This window comes from Pan paniscus, chromosome 19 (assembly GCF_029289425.2).
Source record: "Pan paniscus chromosome 19, NHGRI_mPanPan1-v2.0_pri, whole genome shotgun sequence".
Classification (NCBI taxonomy): Eukaryota; Metazoa; Chordata; class Mammalia; order Primates; family Hominidae; genus Pan; species Pan paniscus.
Genome location: NC_073268.2, coordinates 22,358,920 through 22,385,000, shown reverse-complemented (window position 1 = coordinate 22,385,000; position 26,081 = coordinate 22,358,920). Strand labels below are relative to the sequence as shown.

The 26,081-nt window shown below is 47.8% G+C and overlaps 2 protein-coding genes across 2 annotated transcripts in view; one reads left to right on the top strand and one right to left on the bottom strand.

Moving 5' to 3' along the window:
* Positions 1 to 9,576, bottom strand: part of RETREG3 (reticulophagy regulator family member 3) — a 29,670-nt gene extending 20,094 nt beyond the window's left edge. The window contains exon 1 of the mRNA XM_003813897.5: positions 9,184 to 9,576. Within this exon, the coding sequence (XP_003813945.1) occupies positions 9,184 to 9,422 (239 nt within the window). The 5' untranslated portion in view covers positions 9,423 to 9,576. The remainder of the gene's footprint in view (positions 1 to 9,183) is intronic.
* Positions 9,577 to 9,619: 43 nt separating this feature from the next.
* Positions 9,620 to 15,335, top strand: TUBG1 (tubulin gamma 1). The gene is made up of 11 exons (XM_003813891.6): positions 9,620 to 9,883; positions 10,205 to 10,317; positions 10,520 to 10,687; positions 12,172 to 12,240; positions 12,524 to 12,603; positions 13,044 to 13,170; positions 13,744 to 13,830; positions 13,946 to 14,095; positions 14,357 to 14,509; positions 14,593 to 14,754; positions 14,941 to 15,335. The coding sequence occupies exons 1-11, from the start codon at positions 9,835 to 9,837 to the stop codon at positions 15,136 to 15,138; spliced, it is 1,356 nt and encodes a 451-aa protein (XP_003813939.1). The 5' UTR covers positions 9,620 to 9,834; the 3' UTR covers positions 15,139 to 15,335.
* Positions 15,336 to 26,081: the final 10,746 nt, after the last annotated feature.

The window sequence follows — 26,081 nt, the reverse complement described above, 5'->3', positions numbered from 1 at the left end:
TGAGGTGGGATGACAGCTTGAGTCCGGGAAACTGAGGTTGCAGCGAGCCGTTATCGTGCCACTGTACCCCAGCCTGGGTGACAGAGCGAGACCCTATCTCAAAAAACAAAAAAGCAAAACAGAAAAAACCACCTAAACACTAACAAATTGGTTTGTGGGGAAAAAAAGAGTTTAAAAAAAAAACAACAAATAAAACCACACACAACAGGCCACATGTGGTACCTAAAGCCTGTAATCCCAATACTTCGGGAGGCTGAGGCAGGAGGATCACTTGAGTCAAAGAGTTTGAGACCAGCTTAGGCAACACAGCAAGACCTCATCTCTACTGAAAAGAAAAACATTAGCTAGGTGTGGTGGTGCACGCTTGTACTCCCATTTACTTGGGAAGCTGAGGTGGGAGGATTGCTAGAGCCAGAAGGTTGAGGTTGCAGTGAGCTCTGATTGTGCCACTGCACTCCAGCTTGGGAGACAGAGCAAGACCCTGTCTCGAAAAGAAAAAAAAAAGTATCATTTATGACATTTATAAGAAAATTGGAAATGTGAACACTGACTAGAATCATTAATTTTTTGCATGCGATAATGATGGCAGATGTTTCTTAAAGTCTCTTTTTCAGAAAAATATACTGAAATACCTAGATTAAATGATATGACACATCAATAATTTGTGTCAAACAATAAGGAAGACGTAGAAAAGAACTGGGGTATGGAAGACACAAAATTGGCCAGGAATTGAAAAAAATAATATTATGTACATGGTGGCACACAATATTATTCTGCCTACTTACACGTTTTAAGCTTTCCATAATAAAATATTTTTTAAATGATCCATTATCCACATATGTACTCTAAAAAATGTGAAGACAGGCTATTCTCTTCATTAAAAAATTCACATATAAAAACACTATGGTTTTAAAACTTTTTCACATAATACATAGACAATTAGCCTGGTGTGGTGATGAACTCCTGCGGTCTCATCAGCCATGAGGTGGAATGATCACTTGAGCTCAGGAGTTCCAGGGTACAGTGAGCCATGATCACACCACTGCAATCTAGCCTGGGTGACAGAGTGAAACCTTGTCTCAAAAAAAACAATGAATGGGCCAGGCGCAGTGGCTCAAACCTGTAATTCCAGCACTTTGGGAGGCTGAAGCAGGTAGATCACTTGACATCAGGAGTTCAAGACCAGCCTGGCCAACATGGTGAAACCCCATCTCTACCTAAAAATACAAAAATTAGCTAGGCATGGTGGCGGGTGCCCGTAATCCCAGCTACTCAGGAGGCTGAGGCAGGAGAACTGCTTGAATCCGGGAGGCGGAGGTTGCAGTGAGCTGAGATTGTGCCACTGCACTCCAGCCTGGGCAACACAGGAAGACTCCATCTCAAATAAAATAAAATAAACTAAGACGGTGGCTCAAGCCTGTAATCCCAACACTTTGGGAGGCTGAGGCAGGCAGATCACGAGGTCGGGAGATCGAGACCATCCTGGCTAACACGGTGAAACCCTGGCTCTACCAAAAATACAAAAAATTAGCCGGGAGTGGTGGTGGGCGCCTGGAGTCCCAGCTACTCGGGAGGCTGAGGCAGGAGAATGGCGGGAACCTGAGAGGCGGAGCTTGCAGTGAGCCGAGATCGCGCCACTGCACTCCGGCCTGGGCAACAGACAGGGCAAGACTCTCTCAAAAAAAAAAAAAGAAAAGAAAAATAAACGAAAAATAAACTAAGAAGTTTCCAACTTTTTTTTTTTTTTTTTTTTTTGAGACGGAGTCTTGCTCTTGTTGCCCAGGCTGGAGTGCAGTGGCGCGATCTTGGGTCACCACAACCTCTGCCTCCCAGGTTCAACGGATTCTCCTGCCTCAGCCTCCCAAGGTAGCTGGGATTACAGGCATGCGCCACCATGCCCGGCTGATTTTGCATTTTTAGTAGAGATGGGGTTTCTCCATTGTTGGTCAGGCTGGTCTTGAATTCCCGACCTTAGGTGACCTGCCTGCCACGGCCTCCCAAAGTGCTGAGAATTATAGGCATGAGCCACTGCGCCCAGCCGAAAGTTTCCAATTTTTTGATGTAATAAAACTGAACTATACATCACTGAGCATGTTACTGGGTCAAAGGCATTAACTATTTTAAACAAATAGCTTTATTGGTCGGGCACCGTAGCTCACACCTGTAATCCCAGCCTTTGGGAGGCCGAGGCAGGTGGGTCACTTGAGGTCAAGAGTTCAAGACCACCTTGGCCAACATGGTGAAACTCCATCTCTACTAAAAATACAAAAATCAGCCAAGACATGGTGGTGCACGCCGGTAGTCCCAGCTACTTGGGAGGCTGAGGCAGGAGAACTGCTTGAATCTGGGAGGCAGAGGTTGCAGTGAGCTGAGATCACGCCACTGCACTCCAGTCTGGGCCACAGAGTAAGACTCCGTTTCAAAAAAAAAAAAAGGTAAGAAAATAGCTTTATTGAGATAATGGTTTGTATACGATAAAATTCTCTTTCAATTCATCTGCCAGCAGCAGAGATGAAAAAAAAATCACAATGCTGTACGACTAATAGCCTTATGTAATTTCAGAACATTTTCATCACTCCAAAAGAAACCCATACCCATTAGTATTCTTTCTCCATTTCCCCCAGCCCTGGAAAAGCTTCTTAAGTGGCTTAAAATATGTTACCAAACTACTTGCTAGAAAGGCTGTCCAATTTATGTTCCTATCAGCCATATGCCCATTTTTCCATATTTTCCCCAGAATTAATTATGATCATTAAAAATAGTTAAGGCCAGGTGTGGCGGCTCACACCTGTAATCCCAGCACTTTGGGAGGCCAAGGTGGGTGGACTGCTGGAGCCCAGGAGTTCAAGACCAGCCTGGGCAACATGGTGAAACCCTGTTTCTACGAAAAATACAAAACAATTAGCCAGGTGTGGTGACACACACCTGTAGTCCCCACTACCTGAGAGGCTGAGGTGGGAGGATGGCTTGAGCCCAGAGGTTGAGGTTGCAATAAGCCATGATCACACCACTGCTCTCGAGCCTGGGCGACAGTGAGATCCTGTCCCCCGCCAAAAAAAAAACTTAAGATAGAAATTAGTAAATAATTTCCATTTACATATATTTGAATTCTTTTCTTATTTGTGAGAGTGAAATTTTATATATCCATTGATTTTTTTTTCCCCTTTTGTGAACTGTCCCTCCACTTTGTCAGGGACTAAAATCCAATTAAATGATCAGTCTAAATAAAATATCCCTGGAATAGCAATTGGTGTCCAGAAACATCGTGAGAAATTCCAGAACCAAACATAAACTTTTGTGATTAACTATACCATGGAGCCTCACTATTAGTACCAGTAAATTAAAGTTTGCTATAATCATAAATAATGACCACATGTCTATTTTCAAAGACATGATTTCTAGGTTCCTTTGTTATTACAGATTAAGATTGTCTCAAGGGCACTTCAAAACAAAGCATCCCATTCTACAGGGACAGAAAGCCTGTTACTGTACAGCACTTGTGACCGCCTGGTTAATGAGCCCAAGTCACCGGTAAATTCAAAGGAAAAATTAACCCAACCTATATCATGCAGTGACAGTTGTTGCTTGCAAAAAAACCAGAAATGAAATCAGCTAGCTGCTAACAGTGGAGAGAAAGCACTCAACCATACAATTAGGGCAGATAAAAACTAAAGGTAAAGAGAGGGGAAGTAAATAAACCAAGGCATCCTTGGGAGTCTTCTCGGCTCACAGAGACAAGAACCCTGCAAAGACTATCATCAGGAACATTCGCTCAACAGATTTCATTAGAAATCTGATGTGTAGCCGGGCGCGGTGGCTCACGCCTGTAATCCCAGCACTTTGGGAAGCCGAGGCGGGCGGATCACGAGGTCAGGAGATTGAGACCATCCTGGCTAAAACGGTGAAACCCGGTCTCTACTAATAATACAAAAAATTAGGTGGGCATGGTGGCGGGCGCCTGTAGTCCCAGCTACTCGGGAGGCTGAGGCAGGAGATTGGCGTGAACCCGGGAGGCGGAGCTTGCAGTGAGCCGAGATCGCGCCACTGCACTCCAGCCTGGGCGACAGAGCGAGACTCCGTCTCAAAAAAAAAAAAAAGAAAAGAAATCAGATGTGTAGATTTTTTTTTAACAGAACAAATATCTCTACTTAAATGGGCTCCCCATCTTCCATTTCTTGTTTCTATTATTTTTTACTCAAATCCTAACCTTCTAACTCAGAATTGCTGTATATCCTTAATCACTTTTTTGGGTCATTTTTATTTATTTATTTTTTTGGGGGGGCGGACAAAGATACAATTTTTACATTTCATTTGTGAAATAACAAATTCTATAATAACCTCCTAGAAATACAGTATGGTTCACTGAGACTAGTGACTGCAAAAAGCAGATCCCAACAGAGATCTCTACTTGGTACTCAGCTTGTGGACTGCTCCAAAACAATATTCCTAATTCATAGACTATGTAGATTCACAGATTGTTAAAAACCACAAAGCAGTCAAGGTGCAGTGGGTCATGCCTGTAATCCTAGCACTTTAGGAGACCAAGCCAGGAGGGCTGTTAGAGATGAGGAGTTTGAGACCAGCCTGGGCAACATATTGAGATTCTGTCTCTACAAAAGTTTTGCAAATAGGCTGGGCCCAGTGGCATGTGCCTCTAGTCCCAGCTACTTGGAAGACTGAGGCAAGAGGACTGCTGGAGCCCAGGAGGTAGAGGCTGCAGTGAGCTATGATTGTGCCACTGCACTCCAGCCTGGGCAACAGAGGGAGACCCTGTCCCCCCCAACAACCCCCGATTCCCCAGCAAAAAAAAAAAAAAAACAAAAAACTGAAAGAGCTCAGCAGTTATGTAGGCCTCCTTGAACTATCTCTTCATGTTAGGTGGGAGAGGGAGCTTGGAGTTCACACATTTCCAGTGTTCATTTACCCTCCTCTGATCTCAGAGTACAAGTCAAACCAAAAAGTTACCCAAACCTGTTCTTTTCTGATCCTGTCAGGATACATGCTTGTTTACTCTCATATTCTTCCCCCAAATCACTCATTCACAGATGAGGTTGAGACTAATGAAAACACAAGCTATTGGAAGGAATGGCCTGACATTTCTATTATTATCCTAGAGACAATAACAGATCAGTGACCAGAAGTAATCTAGGCTGGAAGACCTCTGATAAGACCACCATAAATTCTCTGGTACCTGAAAAAAAAAAAAGTGTGAAAACCTTGGAATACTATGGTGACAAGGTATCTACATCTATCTCCATCTTTTTTTTTTTTTTTTAAGATGTAAGAGGGCATATTCACAGTTACAGCAAAATATGACTGAGGATACAAAACACTGAAAATTAAGAGCTACCTACCTGAATTCTGATTTTTTTTTTGTACTCCTATCTCCTAATACCTCAAAATGCATAAAAATCTCAGTTAACGATATGTCATTTTTGTCCCATTATTCAATACAATAAAAGAGAAACTAAATATTTCAGATTTGATTTTTCTGACTTGAGCTAATGATCCTCCTCCCTTTCTTAAACATTTAAAATGTTTGTTAACTGAACAGTCACTCTTCCACATTTCTAAGCGAAATGTCAACACTCATACTCAATATGACACTACTAGAATGTGAAGCCCAAATTTCATTTTAAATCTCTAATTACCTACCAAGGAAGCTCATTTCCCCAAACAATTCTGTGAACTCCAATGCCAGACTATCCAAGTTTCTGGGGACTTAACAGTATCTGTGCCTTTCACAGGTAGGAGTCCTCTCCAGAAATGGCATACCCAACTGTTCTTTTAGTCTCAAGAGTCACATTGTCGGCCAGGCACAGTGGCTCATGCCTGTAATCCCAGCACTTTGGGAGACCGAGGTGGGTGGATCACCTGAGGTCAGGAGTTCAAGACCAGCCTGGCCAACATGGTGAAACTCCACCCTACAAAAATACAAAAATTAGCCAGACGTGATGGTGGGTGCCTGTAATCCCAGCTACTCGGGAGGCTGGGGTGGGAGAATCGCTTGAACTTAGGAGGTGGAAGTTGCAGTGAGCCAAGATCACGCCATTGCACCCCAGCCTGGGTGACAGAGCGAGACTCCATCTCAAAAAAATAAAAAAAAAAAAGTCACATCCTCATTTTGTTGTCTCTCTCCTGCACCTTCTTAAAATGTGATGGGACTGTAACAAGAGTAACTGTGTTCTGGATACACAACAGACAAGCTACAAGGAAATGCCAAAGATAAAGACCAATCACAGCAATGCTTTAAGAGACCCAGAGTACAAAAGGGGTTCTAAGTGAGCCTCTAAACATAGCATGTTAATAAGCTTAAGTAAACACTGGTAGAGGCCAGCAAATTAAAGCTAGCTGTAACATCTAAAGATATGTCCCAGTCACAGCAGCTCTTTTATGTGCAGACCTCAACCTCACATTCTGCTTCAGAAACCTCTCTCAGACAAGCGGCAGACGAAAGGTCCCCTCCTCGCAGATCACGAGGTCAGGAGATTGAGACCATCCTGGCTAACACGGTGAAATCCCGTCTCTACTAAAAAAAAATACAAAAAATTAGCCAGGCGTGGTGGTGCGTGCCTGTAATCCCAGCTACTCGGGAGGCTGAGTCAGGAGAATGGCGTGAACCCGGGAGGCGGAGCTTGCAGTGGGCCGAGATGGCGCCACTGCACTCCAGCCTGGGCGACAGAGCGAGACTCCATCTCAAAAAACAAAAATTAATTTAAAAAAAAAAGGTCCCCTCCTCAAAAAGAACAGCATACATGCTACTAATTCATTTGCATTCATAAATCTTTGGTTTAAAAATCCATTTAAGGCCCGGTACAGTGCAGTGGCTCACACCTGTAATCCCAGCAGATCGGGAGGCTGAGACAGGTGGATTGCTTTGAGGTCAGGAGTTTGAGACGAGCCTGGGCAACCTGGCAAAACTGTCTCTACAAAAAAATACAAAAATTAGCCAGGCATTGGTGGTGCATGCCTGTAATCCCAGCTGCTCGGGAGGCTGAGGCAGGAGAATCGCTTGAACCTGGGAGGAGGAGGTTGTAGTGAGCTGAGATCGTGCCATTGCACTCCAGCCTGGGCAACAAGAGCCAAACTGTCTCAAAACAAAAATAAGTAAACCCTGATAAAGTGTTTTTTTCCATCAGGCAGTCATACCTTGATACAAATTGGTTTAATGAGGCCCAGCCTTCTTGCTAGAGATACCAAAACCACTGTGGGAAATGTTTTGACTGGATAAAACACTCTTCAGTGAGGTGCTATAGTGAAGATTTCTACAGAGAGCAATGGGAATCAGTACCTAGGGGTCAAGGAAGAAGCACTTGGCTGGGCACGGTGGCTCATGCCTATAATCCCAGCACTCTGGGAGCCCAAGGCAGGAGGATCACCAGAGCCTAGGAGTTCGAGACCAGCCTGGGCAATATAGTGAGACGCTGTCTCCACAAAAAATTTAAAAAATTAGCCAAGCATGATGATGTGCACCTCTGGTCCCAGCTACTGTGGAGGCTGAGGTGGGAAGATTGCTTGAGCCCAGGAAGTGGAAGTTGCAATGAGCCAAGATCATACCACTGCACTCCAGCCTGGGTGATAGAGCAAGACCTTGTCTCAAAAAAAAAAAAAAAAAAGGCCAGGCGCAGTGGCTCACGCCTGTAATCCCAGCACTTTGGGAGGCCGAGGCAGGCAGATCACCTGACCTCGGGAGTTCGAGACCAGCCTGACCAACATGGAGAAACCCCATCTCTACTAAAAAAATACAAAATTAGCCGGTTGTGGTGGCTCATGCCTGTAATCCCAGCTACTTGGGGGGCTGAGGCAGGGGAAATGCTTGAATCTGGGAGGCGGAGGTTGCAGTGAGCCGAGATCACGCCATTGCACTCCAGCCTGGGCAATAAGAGTGAAACTCTGTCTTTAAAAAAAAAAAAAAAAAGGGAAAAAGCACTACCAAAAATAAATGAAGAACGTGGTAGGAAAAGTTTACCATCGAGTTTGCTAAAGGCTCTGGAAGCCACAAATGCCAGAGACTACTGTGACACCTTTAACTGGGTCTCTTTCAAACTGGGAGAGGATTAGCTTAATAGCTGAACACTGTTTTCGGGTCAATGAACTTGGAATTATTTGTTCTGCTTCAGCTCACTGAAAATCTTTCAGATAAAGGATAATAAATGTTTTGATTTTAAAACCAATTTTAAGGGGAAAGCTATTTTTAGCAAAAACACATTTAAAAAACACACATATTTTGTTGTTTCAGGCTTATCCAGAATAGTCTTAATCCATTCAGCAGCAGAAAGCCCCCTATAATCCAGTTCCCTTGGAACCTCCTCCATTACAAATAAATCCAAAATTATGGTTGGTAGATCCTATGAAGTCCTAGGTCCACTTCAGGTGATGACAACTGAGAGAAGCAGCAGTTCCATTTTCACAGAGCATGACACACACAAATAAAGCATATTTACAGTGCTACTTTTCCAGCTCAGGAAAACTCACACACAGTATTAGACATCAATTTCCTTGCCTATAAACCATGGCTAAGGATGCCTCTCTAATTCCTTGGAACAGGGAGGAGTTACAATCACAGGTGGCTTTGACACGCGTGAAATCTCCGTCATCATTTCCTAACTGTTCTTTAAAAGCTTGTAATTTTCTTTCAATTTTCAGCTTTGGGGGCTCACACTGACGCTCAGACTTCATAAACTTCCTTCCTAGATATATAACATGCTAATTCATGCGAATCGCTCAAGCTTGTTTTATAATCACACCTATGGATACCTTTGCAAGACTTCACGCCTCTACTCCAACAATAAACTACTAAAACCTCTGGAAACAATCTAGAACTTGCACTTGAGCAGACACGAGAAAGGAAGTGATGGCTTTAAAGGGACGCAGCTTTGTCGGGCTCAAAAGAGGCGCCCTCGCTCACTCTTGAGCGGCTCAAGATGTTACCAGAAGCTCCCGCCAGATGTGCGGGGCGGGGGTGCGGGCACAGGTAAGGCAGAGAAGATGGGTGGACGGCCCTGGGAAGAACTGGGGTGCCGAAGCCTGCAGGCGGGATGGAGTGGAAGGAGGTGAGGCAAAATTAGGCAAGTACAGGAAGGAGCCAGTGCAGCGAAGAAAACAGGGCAGGCGAGAAGTAGAGTCCTAGAGGAACCAACGAATTCGGGACTCGGAGGGTTTCCGAGGGTCCAGTTCTCTCACCAGAAAGCCGCGTTCAGCCCCAGGCACCACAGAGCGCTCCTAGCTGGCCGCTCCCACACCAGGGCTGCCTGCACCCGACTCAGCAGAGGCTCGTAAGGCCCCAGCACCTCCACCAGGGCCCGCTGCGCCGCCTCAACCTGCTGGTCCCGCTCCCAGGAGCCTGACACATCTCGGCGGCCCCTGAAAGTCGACCCCGAAGCCGGGCCTGGGGTCGTGGGAACCCCTTCGGCCTCAGCCATCTCCCCGCGGCAGCCACAACATCCGGGGCCGTGGCCCGACAGTCACAATAACAGCAACTGCGCAGATGCGCGATTCGGCGGGGGAGGTAGCTTCGCACCACAGCGCGCATGCGCGCAGGCGCAAGCAGGCGCCCACCCAGAGGGGAGGGAGGACGCCGTACCCCGCCCTCGCTGAGGCGCGGAGCCGGATCCGGAGGCGCCCAGCCGGATCCGGAGCTGCGCACGCGCAATCTGCATGAACGAAGGCCAGTGCTTAAAGACCTGCCATTCATTGCCAGAACTCGGTTCTCATTGGAGCGGAGGAAGTTCGTGGGTGGAGCTGGTTGTTTGGCGCCTGCGTCTTGCGGCGAGCGGGCTGGTGTGCGGCGCCGTTGCGGGCGGGAGCGGCTGCAACGCCGGTGCCTGAGGAGCGATGCCGAGGGAAATCATCACCCTACAGTTGGGCCAGTGCGGCAATCAGAGTGAGCGAAACTCCGGCCCCTCAGCTAGCCAGGTTCCTTAGGGTCAATGGGATCTCGCTGTGGGATCCTGGACTCCATCTGTCCTTGCCAGAATCGTAGTTCTCTGAAAGGCGAGACATCCCTGACCCAGTGTCCACTTGCCCAACCCCGAGGGGCCCTCCCCTGCCCAGTCCCTGGCGTACAGTCCTTTCCTCAGACACGGGAGAGTCCTGCGGCTTGACTTCTTATCCCTGGACGCAGGCGCCCAGTCCCCCGGCTCCTGATTGGAACCTGCCCGGACCTAGATATCTTCTTTCTCCACTGCCCGCCCCTTCCCCCCAGTTGGGTTCGAGTTCTGGAAACAGCTGTGCGCCGAGCATGGTATCAGCCCCGAGGGCATCGTGGAGGAGTTCGCCACCGAGGGCACTGACCGCAAGGACGTCTTTTTCTACCAGGTGCCCCCAGCGACTTGGCCGGGGGCGGCAGTGGCCCAAGGGGGCGGAAGGGAAGGGAGTGGCCTGGTACTGGGAACCCCGCTGGGCAGTAGGGCCAGGCGGCTGGCTTGAGGAGGGAGGGCCGGAGGGAGCCAGAGTTGGGAGGACTTCGGACTTGGGCCGCCCTAGCTGATTGGGCCCCCTCCTGGACTCCCCTTGACAGGCAGACGATGAGCACTACATCCCCCGGGCCGTGCTGCTGGACTTGGAACCCCGGGTGATCCACTCCATCCTCAACTCCCCCTATGCCAAGCTCTACAACCCAGAGAACATCTACCTGTCGGAACATGGAGGAGGAGCTGGCAACAACTGGGCCAGCGGATTCTCCCAGGTCGTTTCCTATTCCCTGGCAGGGCCCACAACTCGCTGGGTAGGGACAGGCTCTATGACGTCCCGAAGAGAGGGGAAACCGGATCAGGGATGTATGAATGCTGGAGGGAGAGACCTGGCTGCAGGGAGTGGACTATGTAATATTGTCAAGCGCCTACACTAGCTAATGCAGTGTGCCAGGTCATTCTAAGTGCTTTACATATATTAATTTTTCTAAATCTCCCAACAACCCTAGAAGTAAGTACTACAGGTCCACAGTCCCTTATCTGCCTTTCCAGGATCCAGAAAGCCATGAAACCAAAGGACATTTCATAACTAGTTTATCAGCAAAAACAAATTTCAATGAAGACAGGCTGTTTTATAGTTTCTTTTTTTAAATTTTTATTTATTTTTTTTTTTGAGATGGAGTCTCACTCTGTCGCCCAGGCTGGAGTGCAGTGGCACGCTCTCAGCTCACTGCAACCTCTGCTGCCCGGGTTCAAGCGATTCTCCTGCCTCAGCCTCCCGAGTAGCTGGGATTTACAGGTGCTTGCCATCACACCTGGCTAATTTTTGTATTTTTAGTAGAGACGGGGTTTTACTGTGTTAGCCAGGGTGATCTTGATCTCCTGACCTCGTGATCCACCTGCCTCGGCCTCCCAAAGTGCTGGGATTGCAGGCGTGAACCGCCATGCCCGGCCCTATAGTTTCTATCCAACTTACTGTCATTAGTGATGCCTTTTATTACAGAAATACTAATATATTTGATTAACGTGCTTCTGATTAAATAAAAATTCCCACTGGAATTTTATTTAATATATAGTATATATACCATAATACCTTTCTAAAATCTGCAATATTTTGAATTCCAAAACATAACTGGTCCCAACACTGTTAGATAAGGGTATATGGACCTGTATTATTACCTTCATTGTACAGATGAGGAAACTGAGGCATAGAGCAATTAAATAAGCTGCCCAGAGCTACATAGAAGTAGAGTTAATGGGCCAGGCGTGGTGGCTCACGCCTGTAATCCTAGCACTTTGGGAGGCCAAGGCAGGCAGATCACCTGAGGTCAGGAGTTCAAGACCAGCCTAGCCAACATGGTGAAACTCTGATTCTACTAAAAATACAAAAAATAGCTGGGCATGGTGGCATGCGCCTATAATCCCAGCTGCTGGGGAGGCTGAGGCAGGAGAATCGCTTGAACCCAGGAGACGGAGATTGCCATGAGCCAAGATCGCGCCACTGCACTCCAGCCTGGGAGAAAGAGAGAGACTCCGTCTCAAAAAAAAATAGAGCTAATGTATGAACCCAGGTAGTCTGGGTGTAGAGTGCTTTCTTGTAACCACTGCACCATACTGCCTCTCAATGTAGATAAAAGCAGGTAGCTATGCTCCATAAAAGGACTTCTGGGTGCTATAAGGAGAATTGAGGGTGGCTTTTCTGAGGTCAGAGACCTCCCATGGTTCTGTCCCACTCTGACCCTCCCCTATGTCTGTACAGGGAGAAAAGATCCATGAGGACATTTTTGACATCATAGACCGGGAGGCAGATGGTAGTGACAGTCTAGAGGTAAGTGTCCCAGGAATGCTGGTAGGAGCCGACATGGGCAAGGCTTGGCAGCACCCTCTAGAAGCGACCTGTTATGAACAAGACCCACTCATGTACCCTTTGCACTGGACAGAAGCTATCAGGCCTTGCCGGAAACAAGGCAGTTGCCTAAGCTGTATAAGTGAGGGGACTGGATGGGAAGCAAGGGCTCGGGAAAATGGGAGTCCTAAAAAACTATGAGATGGGTCTAGTTTGACATCCTGCCACTAGATACCTGTACACTGACTGCCCCTTCCCCATGCAGGGCTTTGTGCTGTGTCACTCCATTGCTGGGGGAACAGGCTCTGGACTGGGTTCCTACCTCTTAGAACGGCTGAATGACAGGTAAGTTTGTGTTTGGGGATTAGGAAAGGTCTCCAACTTGGCTTCCTAAATGACTAGGGGACCCAGCAGATGTAACTCCATATTTGCTGGAACAGGAAAGAGTTCTTATATTCCTTCCTATAGAGAGGAAAATGAAGTTACAATGACTGAGAACCCCATCACACTCCCAGTAGTGGGAACTGGAGCCTAGAACCTGAGCCCTGGATGAAAGTCGAGGGAGTGTGGCCAGGTATCAATTTGGAAGCCCAGAGTCTAAGATGTCTCTGCCCTTCCCCCTGTAGGGCTACAGACTTCCAAAAGTCAAGGCTCCCTTCTCTACTGATCTGACCCCACCCCAGTTTCGCCATCAAGATTTATCTGCTTCTGGACAGTTGTTAGGGAGCGCCATGTTCACCAGGCCTTCAGTCTGTTGCCCTGATCCTTTCCCCAACCCCCACCAGGTATCCTAAGAAGCTGGTGCAGACATACTCAGTGTTTCCCAACCAGGACGAGATGAGCGATGTGGTGGTCCAGCCTTACAATTCACTCCTCACACTCAAGAGGCTGACGCAGAATGCAGACTGTGTGGTGAGTCCTGGATTCTACCTCTCCCAACTCTCAACACCCCATACCCACTCGAGTCTATTAAATCATTTTCACGTATTTAAAAAAAATCCATTTTAGCCAGGTGCAGTGGCTCATGACTGTAATCCCAGCACTTTGGGAGGCCAAGGTTGTTGGATCGTTTGAGTTTAGGAGTTCGAGACCAGCCTGGGCAACATGGCGAAACCCCATCTCTACTAAAAATACAAAAATTAGTTGGGAGTGGTGATATGTGCAGAAGGATCACTTGAGCCTCAGAGGCAGAGGCTGCAGTGAGCTGAGATCATGTCACTGACTGCACTCCAGCCGGGGTGACAAAGTGAAACCCTGTCTCAAAAAACAAGAACAAAAAAAAAAACTGTTTAAATAATTAAGATGAAAAGAAAAATTTAAAAATCCATTTTGAGCCCTCCTTTGCCCTAGGTCAGTGCAAATCCCTTTCCAGTGAGTCTTTCTGGCCATGAAGCTCAAAGGAAATTAAGCTTCAGAGCCTAGGGTCAGGCAGAGCTCCTGTTTTTCCTATCCCCATTGATCTGTGATCCTCTTCTGTCCCCCCAGGTGGTGCTGGACAACACAGCCCTGAACCGGATTGCCACAGACCGCCTGCACATCCAGAACCCATCCTTCTCCCAGATCAACCAGCTGGTGGGCCCCCACTCCTGGACTCCTTTGGACTTGAAGCCCTCCTTGTTGGAGGGTCATTTGGGGAAGGGAGGTCCCACACAGGCTGAGGCCCATAACATGGCACGCCTGTCCCCAGGTGTCTACCATCATGTCGGCCAGCACCACCACCCTGCGCTACCCCGGCTACATGAACAATGACCTCATCGGCCTCATCGCCTCGCTCATTCCCACCCCACGGCTCCACTTCCTCATGACCGGCTACACCCCGCTCACTACGGACCAGTCAGTAAGAGCAGCCTTCAGTGTCCCAGGCCAGGCTGGCCCTGGGCCCAGCAGGCCCTGCCCCAGCCTTTCTCTCTTCCCCACTGCCCCAGGAGCTGCCCTTTGCGGGCCCCAAGGCACTGCGCTCAGGGACTGGCACAGAGCGGGCGACTTTCTTGCTGACTTGCTCTCCACCCTCCCTCTGCCTTTGGCTTCTGCCAAAGAGAAGCCAAAGGGGGACTGTGCCCTGAGCGCCGGCCGGGTCCCTGTCTCACTGTCCCATCAGGTGGCCAGCGTGAGGAAGACCACGGTCCTGGATGTCATGAGGCGGCTGCTGCAGCCCAAGAACGTGATGGTGTCCACAGGCCGAGACCGCCAGACCAACCACTGCTACATCGCCATCCTCAACATCATCCAGGGAGAGGTGGACCCCACCCAGGTAGGGGAGGCCCCTTCATCCCGCACCCTGGACCTGCAGGGGTAGAGGAGAGGCCACCTCCACTGCTCCTGTGCCCACCCCAGGTCCACAAGAGCTTGCAGAGGATCCGGGAACGGAAGTTGGCCAACTTCATCCCGTGGGGCCCTGCCAGCATCCAGGTGGCCCTGTCGAGGAAGTCTCCCTACCTGCCCTCGGCCCACCGGGTCAGCGGGCTCATGATGGCCAACCACACCAGCATCTCCTCGGTGAGTCTCAAAGTTTGCACCTTTTTTCCCTGAATCAGTTTCCTGACTATACCTCACCTCTCTGCATCTGCTGGCCCTGCTTCTAGCTTTTTTGCTGTGGGCATAGCCCAGCCTTGGTTCCCCAGCTTTCTGGGCCACATTATTCTTTGAAGTTCTTTGTAACCCCTGTTTTCTGCACACCCCAAGCTCTTCGAGAGAACCTGTCGCCAGTATGACAAGCTGCGTAAGCGGGAGGCCTTCCTGGAGCAGTTCCGCAAGGAGGACATGTTCAAGGACAACTTTGATGAGATGGACACATCCAGGGAGATTGTGCAGCAGCTCATCGATGAGTACCATGCGGCCACACGGCCAGACTACATCTCCTGGGGCACCCAGGAGCAGTGAGTCCCCCAGGACAGGGACCCTCATCTGCCTTACTGGTTGGCCCAGGCCCTGCCTGACTGACCACCCCCTCAGAGCACAGATCAGGGACCTCACTCATCTCTTTCTCATATACATGCACTCTCTGTTGGCCTGCAAACACATTTACTTCTCCTCTTATGAGACTATTTATCTTTAATAAAGCACTGGATATAAATCAAGTCACTGCTCCCTTTAAAGCCTTTGGGTTCTGGAGATGCGGTGGGGATGCCTGTTCTTTCTCCATCATTCTGACAGGGTCCTCACCCACTTCCAGCATCTTCAATTCTGAACCAACAGCTTCCCCTAGGTTTTTCCTCTGCCTAGTTTTGGAGAACGCTGGTGGGGTTTGACCCACCTGAAATTCCTTTCCAGGGTAAAAAGGCCCAGAGATATTACTTTGTTCTCTGTCTGACCCTTTCTGGGTCCCCGTTCCCTCCCACCCTCACTGTATCAGGTGAATATTCACCAGCCTCATGTTTCCACATCAGAGTGTCTGATTAATCACAACCTGAGGCCCAAGGCCACCACCACTGCCACTAGGCCATGAACAAGCAATGGAGTCCAACCCAATACCTTTAAGCTTCTAGCAAGCAGTCCAGGAGAGCCGCTCGTTTCAGGCAGTTGGAGTCTAGCAGCATCAAGTCAGCGACCAAATCTAAAACCTAGACTGTAAGCAGGATCATAAGTGGTTCCATAGCTAAGGCACCATAATTCTCTTCTCTAGTGGTTGCCAGTAATTTAAATGGCCACTGCCTTCTACTTCTGGTGGAAGATTGCAGGGAGGTAGTACATAGGGGCCTAAGTCTTCAGGATTGGTTTTTTTTTTTTTTTTTGAGATAGGGTCTTGCTCTGTCGCTTTGTCACCCAGGCTGGAATGCAGTGTGGCATAATCACGGTTCACTGCAGCCTCGACCTCCCTGGCTCAGGCGATCCTCCTGTCTCAGCCTCTTAAGTAGCTGGGATCACAGGCACACACCACCTAAATCTTCAGGATAAAAAGGGCAAAGCAGGTTCTCCTTAGAGCATGGTGGGTTGTCAGGGCCCCATTAGGCTCTTATACACACCATAAAGTTATATAGTAGTGACAGCTAACATGCACACATATGCTGTGAGAAGTACATTATTTTGTTGAATCCTCACAACAACCCTATGAAGTGGTAGATACTAATTTTTTTTTTTTTGAAATGGAGTCTGGCTCTGTTCCCCAGGCTGGAGTGCAGTGGCATGATCTCGGCTCACTGCAAGCTCCACCTCCCGGGTTCCAGCAGTTCTCCTGTCTCAGCCTCCCGAGTAGCTGGGACTACAGGTGCCCGCCACTGCGCCTGGCTAATTTTTTTGTATTTTTAGTAGAGACGGGGTTTCACCGTGTTAGCCAGGATGGTCTCGATCTCCTGACCTCATGATCCACCTGCCTCGGCCTCCCAAAGTGCTGGGATTACAGGTGTGAGTCACCGCGCCTGGCTGGTAGATACTAATTTTTAAAATACAATAACAAGGCTGGGTGCGGCGGTTCACGCCTGTAATCCCAGCACTTTGGGAGGCCAAGGCAGGCGGATCACCTGAGGTTAGGAGACCAGCCTGGCCAATATGGTGAAACCCCATCTCTACTAAAAATACAAAAAGTTAGCTGGGCATGGTGGTGCATGCCTGTAATCCCAGCTACTCAGGAGGCTGAGGCAGGAGAATCGCTTGAACCTGGGAGGCGAAGGTTGCAGTGAGCCGAGATCGCGCCACTGCACTCCAGCCTGGGTGGCAGAGCAAGACTCCGTCTCAAAAAAAGAAATAAAAATAAAACAATAAGGCCGGGTGTGGTGGCTCACGCCTGTAATCCCAGCACTTTAGGAGGCTGAGATGGGCGTATCACAAGGTCAGGAGATCGAGACCATCCTGGCTAACATGGTGAAACCCTTTCTCTACTAAAAATACAAAAAAAAAAACAAATGAGCCAGACATGGTGGCAGGCGCCTGTAGTCCTAGCTACTCGGGAGGCTGAGGCTGGAGAATGGCGTGAACCCAGAAGGCGGAGCTTGCAGTGAGCCAAGATCGCGCCACTGCACTCCAACCTGGGCAACAGAGTGAGACTTTTGTCTCAAAAAAATAATAAAAATAACAATAAAAGTACAAATAAAAACCAATACAGTATAACAATGATTTACAAGCATTTACCTTGTATTAGGTACTACAAGTAATCTAGAGATGATTTAAAGTACTGTACAGGAGGATGTGCATAGGTTATGTGTAAATTCTACACCATCTTATATATTTTCTTCTTTCTGTTTTTTTTTTTTTTTTGAGACAGTCTCACTCTGTTGCCCAGTGCAGTGCAGTGGCACCATCTCGGCTCGCTGCAACCTCTTCCTCCCAGGTTCAAGCAATTCTTGTGCCTCAGCCTCCCTAGCAGCTGGGATACACACATGCGCCGCCATGCCCAGCTAATTTTTGTATTTTTTGTAGATATGGGGTTTCTCTATGTTGGCCAGGCTGGTCTCGAACTCTTGACTTCAAGTGATCTGCCCACCTTGGCCTCCCAAAGTGCTGGGATAACAAGCATGAGCCATGGCCATATTTTATTTTTTCTAAACCATTTTATTTAATTAAGGATCTGCAGATTTTGGCATCCTTGGGTGTCCTGGAACCAATACCCTGTGGGTACCAAGAGACAACTGTACTTGCTCACTATTGGCCTAGGAATGTACTTTTCCTTCTATGAACCTGTTTATCTTTCATGGTTATCCCCCCTTTGCCAGGTAAGTATGAACCTGTTTATCTTTCATAAAGCTCTACATGTGAACAGAGAACAATATACAGGCCAGGCCCCTATGAACAGAGGGAACCCTTTCAGGACTGATGGGCAGAGAACAGGCCATCAGAAGCTAGGCCCTAGGCTGACTGAGGGGTAGCAGAGAGGCCACGAGCCTGTTATCATCACAGCCAAGACAACCAGCCTGTCATTATCAGTTGCCAGTGTCTTCAGGGGGCTGACTCAGGGAGAGCCAGCCTGGTTGGTGTGAACCAGCTGCCTGTTCTCCCAAAAGGAAGGAAGATGACTTCAGTGAAAACCAGTGTGCACCTGGTCCCGTCTCAGCTCCTCCTCCTACTTCTGTACCACTAGGTTCCTTGCCTCAGTCCTCCTTTCCTTCCCCTGCCCTTGAAGACCAACCTTGCATTAGTTGCTCCAGGCATCTGCACGAGTGCTGGTGCTGAGTGGGGGATCACAAGCTGGCACAAGTAGCGAGGCTGCTGTATGTGAGTGGCCAGCTGGCCCACCTCCAGGCCATAAGCAACCCCCAGGCCCTCCTTTGGAGGATCCAGTTAAGTAGCACGTAAAGCCCTGAGCAGGAGAAAACACCAGGTAGTCCAGTATAAAAGTTATGTCTGGTTAGTACTACAGCCACCAACCCAGAGGGGTGAATACATGCCCTGGGGGGAAAAATGGAGCTGCAAAGACACCTCCTTTTCCTGATGGCTAAGTATCAGGCATTCTAAGCACAGACAAAGCCTTCGGTGCTAACTTCAGAACCAGATCCCTCCCCCAAGGCTATTTCCAGATCACCCATCACCCCAAACCAGGGCAGCCCCTCCCTGTTCTTGGCCAGCCTGCAAACCCCAAAGTGTGTCAACTAGAGGGCAGCTCAGAGGCCAGGTGGAAAGGGAGGGAGGCCTCTGGGAATCAGGACAGCAGGTGGTGCTGGTAGTGAAAAGTCCCTGTGGTTTGAGAGACTGTAAGCCACAGAAGAGACTGTCCCCGCTGAGAGACAAGGACTGCTGCAGAAACAGAAAGCCTGGAGGCTGGCCAGTGCTCAAGCCTGGAATAGAACTTCTCTGCAACTAAATAAAAGAAAATTAGCTGTTTAAAGCTAATGTTCCTAGACTTCAGTGTGATGTGACCCCAGGGACCCTCAAACATGCATGACACGGACATCTATATCAGGAAGCTCATAGGCAAAAATAGAGCTGTGTAAATGAATCTGAAACTTAGAAGCTGTAACTTTGGAAAGTGAGACGTGAAGAGGTGGCGAGCACACGCGGTGGGTGGGGAGCACGTGGCGAGCAGAGACACTGGACAAAGTTGGTGGGTCAGTCCATTAAGCCTTATCCTGGTCTCTACCAGTTGCAAACATTCTAGATCTCCCTAGTAAATGGGCTCCTCAGTGGAGAGTCCATTGAAATCCAACATGTAACCCACCCCCAAGTAATGCCCACCTCCAGCACTTGCTCCCTTTCCATTCCTTCTCAGGTGTCTCAAGCAGGGAAGGGGCTGCCCTAGGAAAGTAACAGAAATATTTGAAATTGACATTCTGAACTACTAATACATCACTTATAAGATTTACTTAAATTTGGCCAGGTGTGGTGGCTCATGTCTGTAATCCCAGCACTTTGAGAGGCTGAGGCGGGTGAATCACTTGAGGTCAGGAGTTCGAGACCAGCCTGACCAACATGGTGAAACCCTGTCTCTATGAACAATACAAAAATTAGCCAGGTGTGCTGGCAGGCCTGTAATCCCAGCTACTCAGGAGGCTGAGGCAGGAGGATTGCTTGAACCCAGGAGGCAGAGGTTGCAGTGAGCTGAGATTGTGTCACTGCACTCCAGCCTGGGTGACAGAGCGAGACTCCACCTCAAAAAAAAAAAAAAAAGTTTTAAAATTAGCCAGGCATGGTGGTGCATACCTGTGGTCCCTGCTACTCCACAAGCTGAGGTGGGAGGATCGCTTGACCCGGGAGGTCAAAGACAGTGAGCTGTGATCACGCTACTGTTCTCTGGCCTGGGCAAGAGAGTGAGACCCTGGCCACTCCAAAAAAAAAAAAAAAACATTCCATGATGGGGACAAAAAATTAAATAAAATAAGAACAACCCCCCCGCCCCCAGAAATCCCCACATTCCCTTAGTCCTAGGAAAACCAGGACAGTTGGTCACCCTAAATGAAAAACCACCACGGAGAATGATTAGAAAATCGCAAAGCAGTACATATAAATAATCAGGGCTGAATTAAGGCCTGGTAGATATTTGTTCATGAATTAAGCAAGGATTTATTAAAAACGGAGATTGAGTTGCTCAGCACTGAGCTTCACAATGGACCCTACCTAAAGGGGTTCCCACTTTTACTAGAGGGGTGATATAGCATTGTTACCATTTGGATAGTGTTTTACCCTGCACGATGCACCTGCACATGCATTCATTATCTGGGTTTTCTGAGGGAGGTTTTTTTCGTCATTTATCATCATAGGGAAATCAGTTTAGGGAGGTTAAGTAATTTGTCCAACATCACACAGCTGGTACATAAAAGACACACTAGACCTCATGTCCTCTGGCACCAAATCAATACACTCTTTCCTCCACACCCACTAAGAAGTGCTCAGAGGTGATGCAACCTGAATTGCAGTTGTTGGTTTGGGGAGTTTTATTTATTTATTTTTTTGACACAGAGTCTCGCTCTGTCACCCAGGCTGGACTGCAGTGGCGCGATCTCATTTCACTGCAACCTCCGCCTCCCAGGTTCAAGCAATTCTCCTGTCTCAGTCTCCCAAGTAGCTGGGACTACAGGCGCATGCTACCACACCCAGCTAATTTTTGTATTTTCAGTAGAGACAGTATTTCACCATATTTGTCAGGCTGGTCTTGAACTCCTGACCTCAGGTGATCCACCCGCCTTGGCCTCCCAAAGTGCTGGGATTACAGGCATGAGCCACTGTGCCTGGCCTTTTGTGTTTTATTTTTGAGACAGGGTCTCCCTCTGTTGCCCAGGCTGGAGTATGGGTGGCACAATCATGACTCACTTCAGCCTTGGCTGAAGCTATCTTCCTGCCTCCGCCTGCCAAGTAGCTGGGACCACTGGTGCGTGCCACCATGCCTGGCTAATTTTTAAAATTATTTGTAGAGACAGGGTCTCCCTATGTTGCCCAGGCTGGTCTCAAACTCTTGGCCTCAAGAGATCCTCTTGCCCCAGCTTCCCAAAGTGCTGGCATTACAGGCATAAGCCTCTGGGCCTGGCCTCAGTTGCAGGTTCTTAAGTGAGAAGGGACATGATGAAATCTGTGTTTTAGGGCTGGTGCAGTGGCTTGCACCTGTAATCCCAGCACTTTGGGAGGCTGAGGCAGTGAAATTGCTTGAGCCCAGGAGTTTGAGAATAGCCCGGGCAACATAGCAAAACCCGTCTCTAGAAAATATACAAAAATTAGCAGGGCATGGTGGTGTGCACCTGTGGTCCCAGCTACTTGGGGGGCTGAGGTGGGAGGATCACTTGAGCCCAGGAGGCAGAGGTTGCAGTGAGCCGAGATCACACCATTGTACTCCAGCCTGAGTGATAGAGCAAGACCTTGTTTCAAAAAAAATAAAAGTCTGTGTTTTAGGATACTTTGTCTGAAGCTGGCTTAGAATGTAAATCAGCAAATTGGCAGTTTTTTGAATGAAAAAACACTCAGTGGTTTTTGGGGGTGTTATTGTTGTTGTTTAGAGACAGTCTTGCTCTGTCACTCAGGCTGGAGTACAGTGATACAATCATAGTTCATGGTAACCTTGAACTCCTGTGTTCAAGCAATCCTCCCGCCTCAGTGTGCCAAGTACCTGGGACTACAGGTGGTGCCACCATACCTGGCTAATTTTAATTTTTTTTTTTTTTTTTTAGAAATGGGGTCTCACTGTATTGCCCAGATTGGTCTCAAACTCCTGGCCTCAAGTGATCCACTTGCTTTGGCCTCACAAATTGCTGGGATTAAGGCATGAGCCACTGCACCTGGCCTTTCTTTTTGTTTTCTATATTTTCCAAATGGTCTATAATTAATATGTATTACTTTTATAATCAGAAAGAAGTATATTTTAAGTGTAAATAAGTAGAAGAGTAAACAGGAAAAGAAGCTAAAGTGGCCACAGATGGTAAATGACAATAAGGTAGATATGAAAAACAGAGATGATTATAACAGAACAGAAGGAGAAATCTAACTGCTTGGTGGTGGAGATCAATACATTCTTATTTCAGACAGATTTTTACTCTCTTTCTGAAAACTATGGGAGACATGAGGGTTTAGGGTTATTTCAAAAAACAAGTGGAGGCTGGGTACTCATGCCTGTAATCCCAGCACTTTGGGAGGCCAAGTCGGGAGGATCACTTGAGGCCAGGAGTTTGAGATCAGCCTGGGCAACATAGCGAGACCCTGTCTCCACAAAAATAAGCCAGGGCTGGTGGCAGGTGCCTGTATTCCTAGCTACTCAGGAGGCTGGAGTGAGGAGGATTGCTTGAACCCAGAAGTTCAAGGCTGCAGTCAACTATGATTGTGCCACTGCACTCCAGCCTGGGCAACAGAGGGAGATTCTATCTCAAAAAAAAAAAGTGGATATATTTGATTCAAATTTAGAACTACAAAAGAATAGCAAGAAAAGAAACAAGCTCAATATTTTTCATACCATGACCAACAAGAAAACTTAACATTCTAAATGAACTTTCTATAATATATTAGTTAGTGTACAGGTATTATAAAATATACATTCATGATATACAATTGTATACATTAATATGCAATACAAATGGATATAAAGTATCTCAACAAAAGTTTTTTTTTTGTTTTTATGTTTGTTTGTTTTGTTTGTTTATTTTTAGGAGACAAGGAGTGCAGTGGCATGATCATAGCTCAGTGCAGCCTCAAATTCCTGGACTCAGCCTGTAATCCCAGCACTTTGGGAAGCCGAGGTGGGCAGATCACCTGACTTCAGGAGTTCAAGACCAGCTTGGCCAACATGGTGAAACGCTGTCTCTACTAAAAAGACAAAAATTAGCCAGGCATGGTGGTGGGCATCTGTAATCCCAGCTATTTGGGAGGCTGAGGCAGGAGAATCACTTGAACCCAGGAGGCAGAGGTTGCAGTGAGCCAAGATCGCTCCATTGCACTCCAGGCTGGGCCACAAGAGTGAGTCTCAAAAAAAAAAATGCCTGGGCTCAAGTAATCCTCCTGCCTCAGCCTCCCAAGTAGCTAGGACTGCAGGTGCCTGGCACCACACCTGGCCTCAATGAAACTCTTAAAGTGATGAATAAATACTCGAAATGCTAGGGATGGACTGCTGAACATAAATATAATTTTTGCATATAATCATATGCTTTGGTTTGTTTTTTCAAATTCAAAATAAAATGTTGCAAAACATAAGTTGTCCAGCTAGGCACAGTGGCTCACACCTGTAATCCCAGCACTTTCAGAGGCCGAGGCAGTGGGATTGCTTGAGCCCAGGAGTTTGAGAACAGCCTCAGCAACATGGTGAAACCCTGTCTCTACAAAAAATACAAAACTTAGCTGGGTGTGGTGGCACACGCCTGTACCCAGTCACTTGGGGGGCTGAGGTGGGATAATGTCTTATGGAATGGGACAGTGTCTTTATCCCTATTTCCCTGTTATCTACTACAGGCCCTGCACAATGTAGCTGTTCAAAAAACATTTGTTGAACAAATGAAAAAATGATGTCAAGGCCATAACTTTTACTCCTCCTCTTTTCATTAACAAGAAGACATTAAGAGACTTGCCACATAATCAAATAAAAGCACACCCCAGGACAAATTAATGTGTTGACCACATTGGATCAGGAATATTGAGACTTTAATCCTAGACTGTTTTCAGAGAGGAGTTGGAAAATGGGGAAAAAAGATGTAATTTCTCCAACTAGAAATTAACTTATTAAAATTCATGCATAACATAAGCTATCCCAAGATTCCTCTTTTTTTTTTTTTTTTTTTTGTTTGACACAGGGTCTTGCTTTGTCACCCAGGCTGGAGTGCAGTGGCACGATCACGACTCACTGTAGCCTTGACCTTCTGGGCTCAAGCAATTCCCTGCCTTAGCCTTCCAAGTAGCTGGGACTACAGGCATGCACCACCACACCTGGCTAATTTTTTTGGTATTTTTTGTAGAGACAGGGTTTTGCCATGTTGCCCAGGCTGGTCTCGAACTCCTGAGTTCAAGTGATCTGCCCGTCTCAGCCTCCCAAAGTAGCAGGATTACAGGTGTGAGCCACCAGGCCTGGCCTATTCCAAGATCCTTACACCAAATAGCTTATAGTATCAGAAACCAAATGGCTTGATGTAGCTGAATTTCTGATACTTGATACTTTGGAAATTTTCCCAATGGACACATTATACAAGATGCCATTAGCACCTGAATGGAAACAAACTGGTGACTACAAGTATTCTACATCCTGCCAGATCAAATAATAGTCATGAGTCATAACTGGATCTGCAGACAGCTGCGTAAAACAGATTATCAGCGGAAGGTATGGCAGTTCCAAGGCCTGACTTGCAAAGTCAGTCGGGAAAAGGGTGCGGTCAGAACCGGCACAGCTGGAAGGTCACCCACAGAATAAAAGTTGCCAACTGGATGTGTTCCTCTAAGACAACTTTGCAATGACACAGAAGCACAGCCATGGTCAAGAGATGGCCAGAAGGAGGTGGTGAGGAGCTGAGAGAGGTCCTTGGTGATCCTCAACCTACAACTGGGCTAATGAGGCAAACACTGGACCAAACAGCCCTAAATCTCACCCAAAGACTTGAAGGCTGTCCGTCTTCGTTCCCCTGACACACACAGTACTCCCTGAGAATTCCCATTCCCTCTATGTCCCATCCTTCTTTAGGATTTCTGAACCTAGAGAAATTTGCTCCCTGAAATTTTCTGTGGTGCCCACATAGATTTCAAGTTCTGGAAATGGCTCTATAAGGAATACCTGGCTGAGTGCAGTGGCTCACGCCTGTAATCCCAGCACTTTGGGAGGCCGAGGTGGGTGGATCACCTGAGGTCAGGAGTTCAAGACCAGCCTGGCCAACATGGCGAAACCCCCATCTCTACTAAGAATACAAAAATTAGCTGGGCATGGTGGTATGCGCCTGTAATTCTAGCTGCTTGGGAGGCCGAGGCAGGAAAATCGCCTGGACCCAGGAGGTGGAGGTTGTAGTGAGCCGAGATCGTGCCACTGCACTCCAGCCTGGGCAACAGAGCAAGACTCAGTCTCAAAAAAAAAGAAAAAAAAAAAGAGTACCCCATCAGCCTGGGCCCCAAGGATGGAAATGAATCACAGATAACACTGGCCACAGGGATGGTATAGAAAGGTACTAGGTCCCCAGGGTACCCGGAAGGGATGAAGTAGAGATGAACAGAATGGAGTTTAGGTCAAGGAGCTTAAGAAGGCCAGGTTACTACTTCTGCTTCTAAGACACAACCATAGGCAATACGGCTCAAGAGCATCACCTACCCCGAGCCAGGAGACAACCTTAAACCGAAGTCTAGTGTGGTTCCTTGGAAATCCTTGTGACTTGGCCCTCTTGTGAGGCATAAATTGAATCTGGCCTGAGAATATCCTAATACTCTGTTTCCTCTGACAACAAATTGTGTTTAGTGACCTCCCCATAGTGACTGCTCTATTCCTACTGGCTATGTTCCATTGGATGCATAGTATTTATGTGCATAGTGTTTTTTTTTTTTTTTGAGACAGGGTCTCACCCTGTTGCCCAGGCTGGAGTGCAGTGGCATGATCACTGCTCACTTCAACCTCCGCCTCCCCGTTTTTTTGTTTTTTTTTTTTTTGAGAAGGAGTCTCACTCTGTTGCCCAGGCTGGAGTGCAGTGGCATGATCTCAGCTCACTGCAAGCTCCGCCTCCCGGGTTCAGGCCATTCTCCTGCCTCAGCCTCCCAAGTAACTGGGACTACAGGCGCCTGCCACTACGCCAGGCTAATTTTTTGTATTTTTTAGTGGAGACAGGGTTTCACTGTGTTAGCCAGGATGGTCTCGATCTCCTGACCTCGTGATCCGCCCGCCTCAGCCTCCCACAGTGCTGGGATTACAGGCGTGAGCCACCGCACCCAGCTGCCTCCCCATTTTAAGCCATCCTCCCACCTCAGCCTCCCGAGTAGCTGAGACTAGAGGCACATGCCAACATGCCTGGCTAATTTTTAATTTA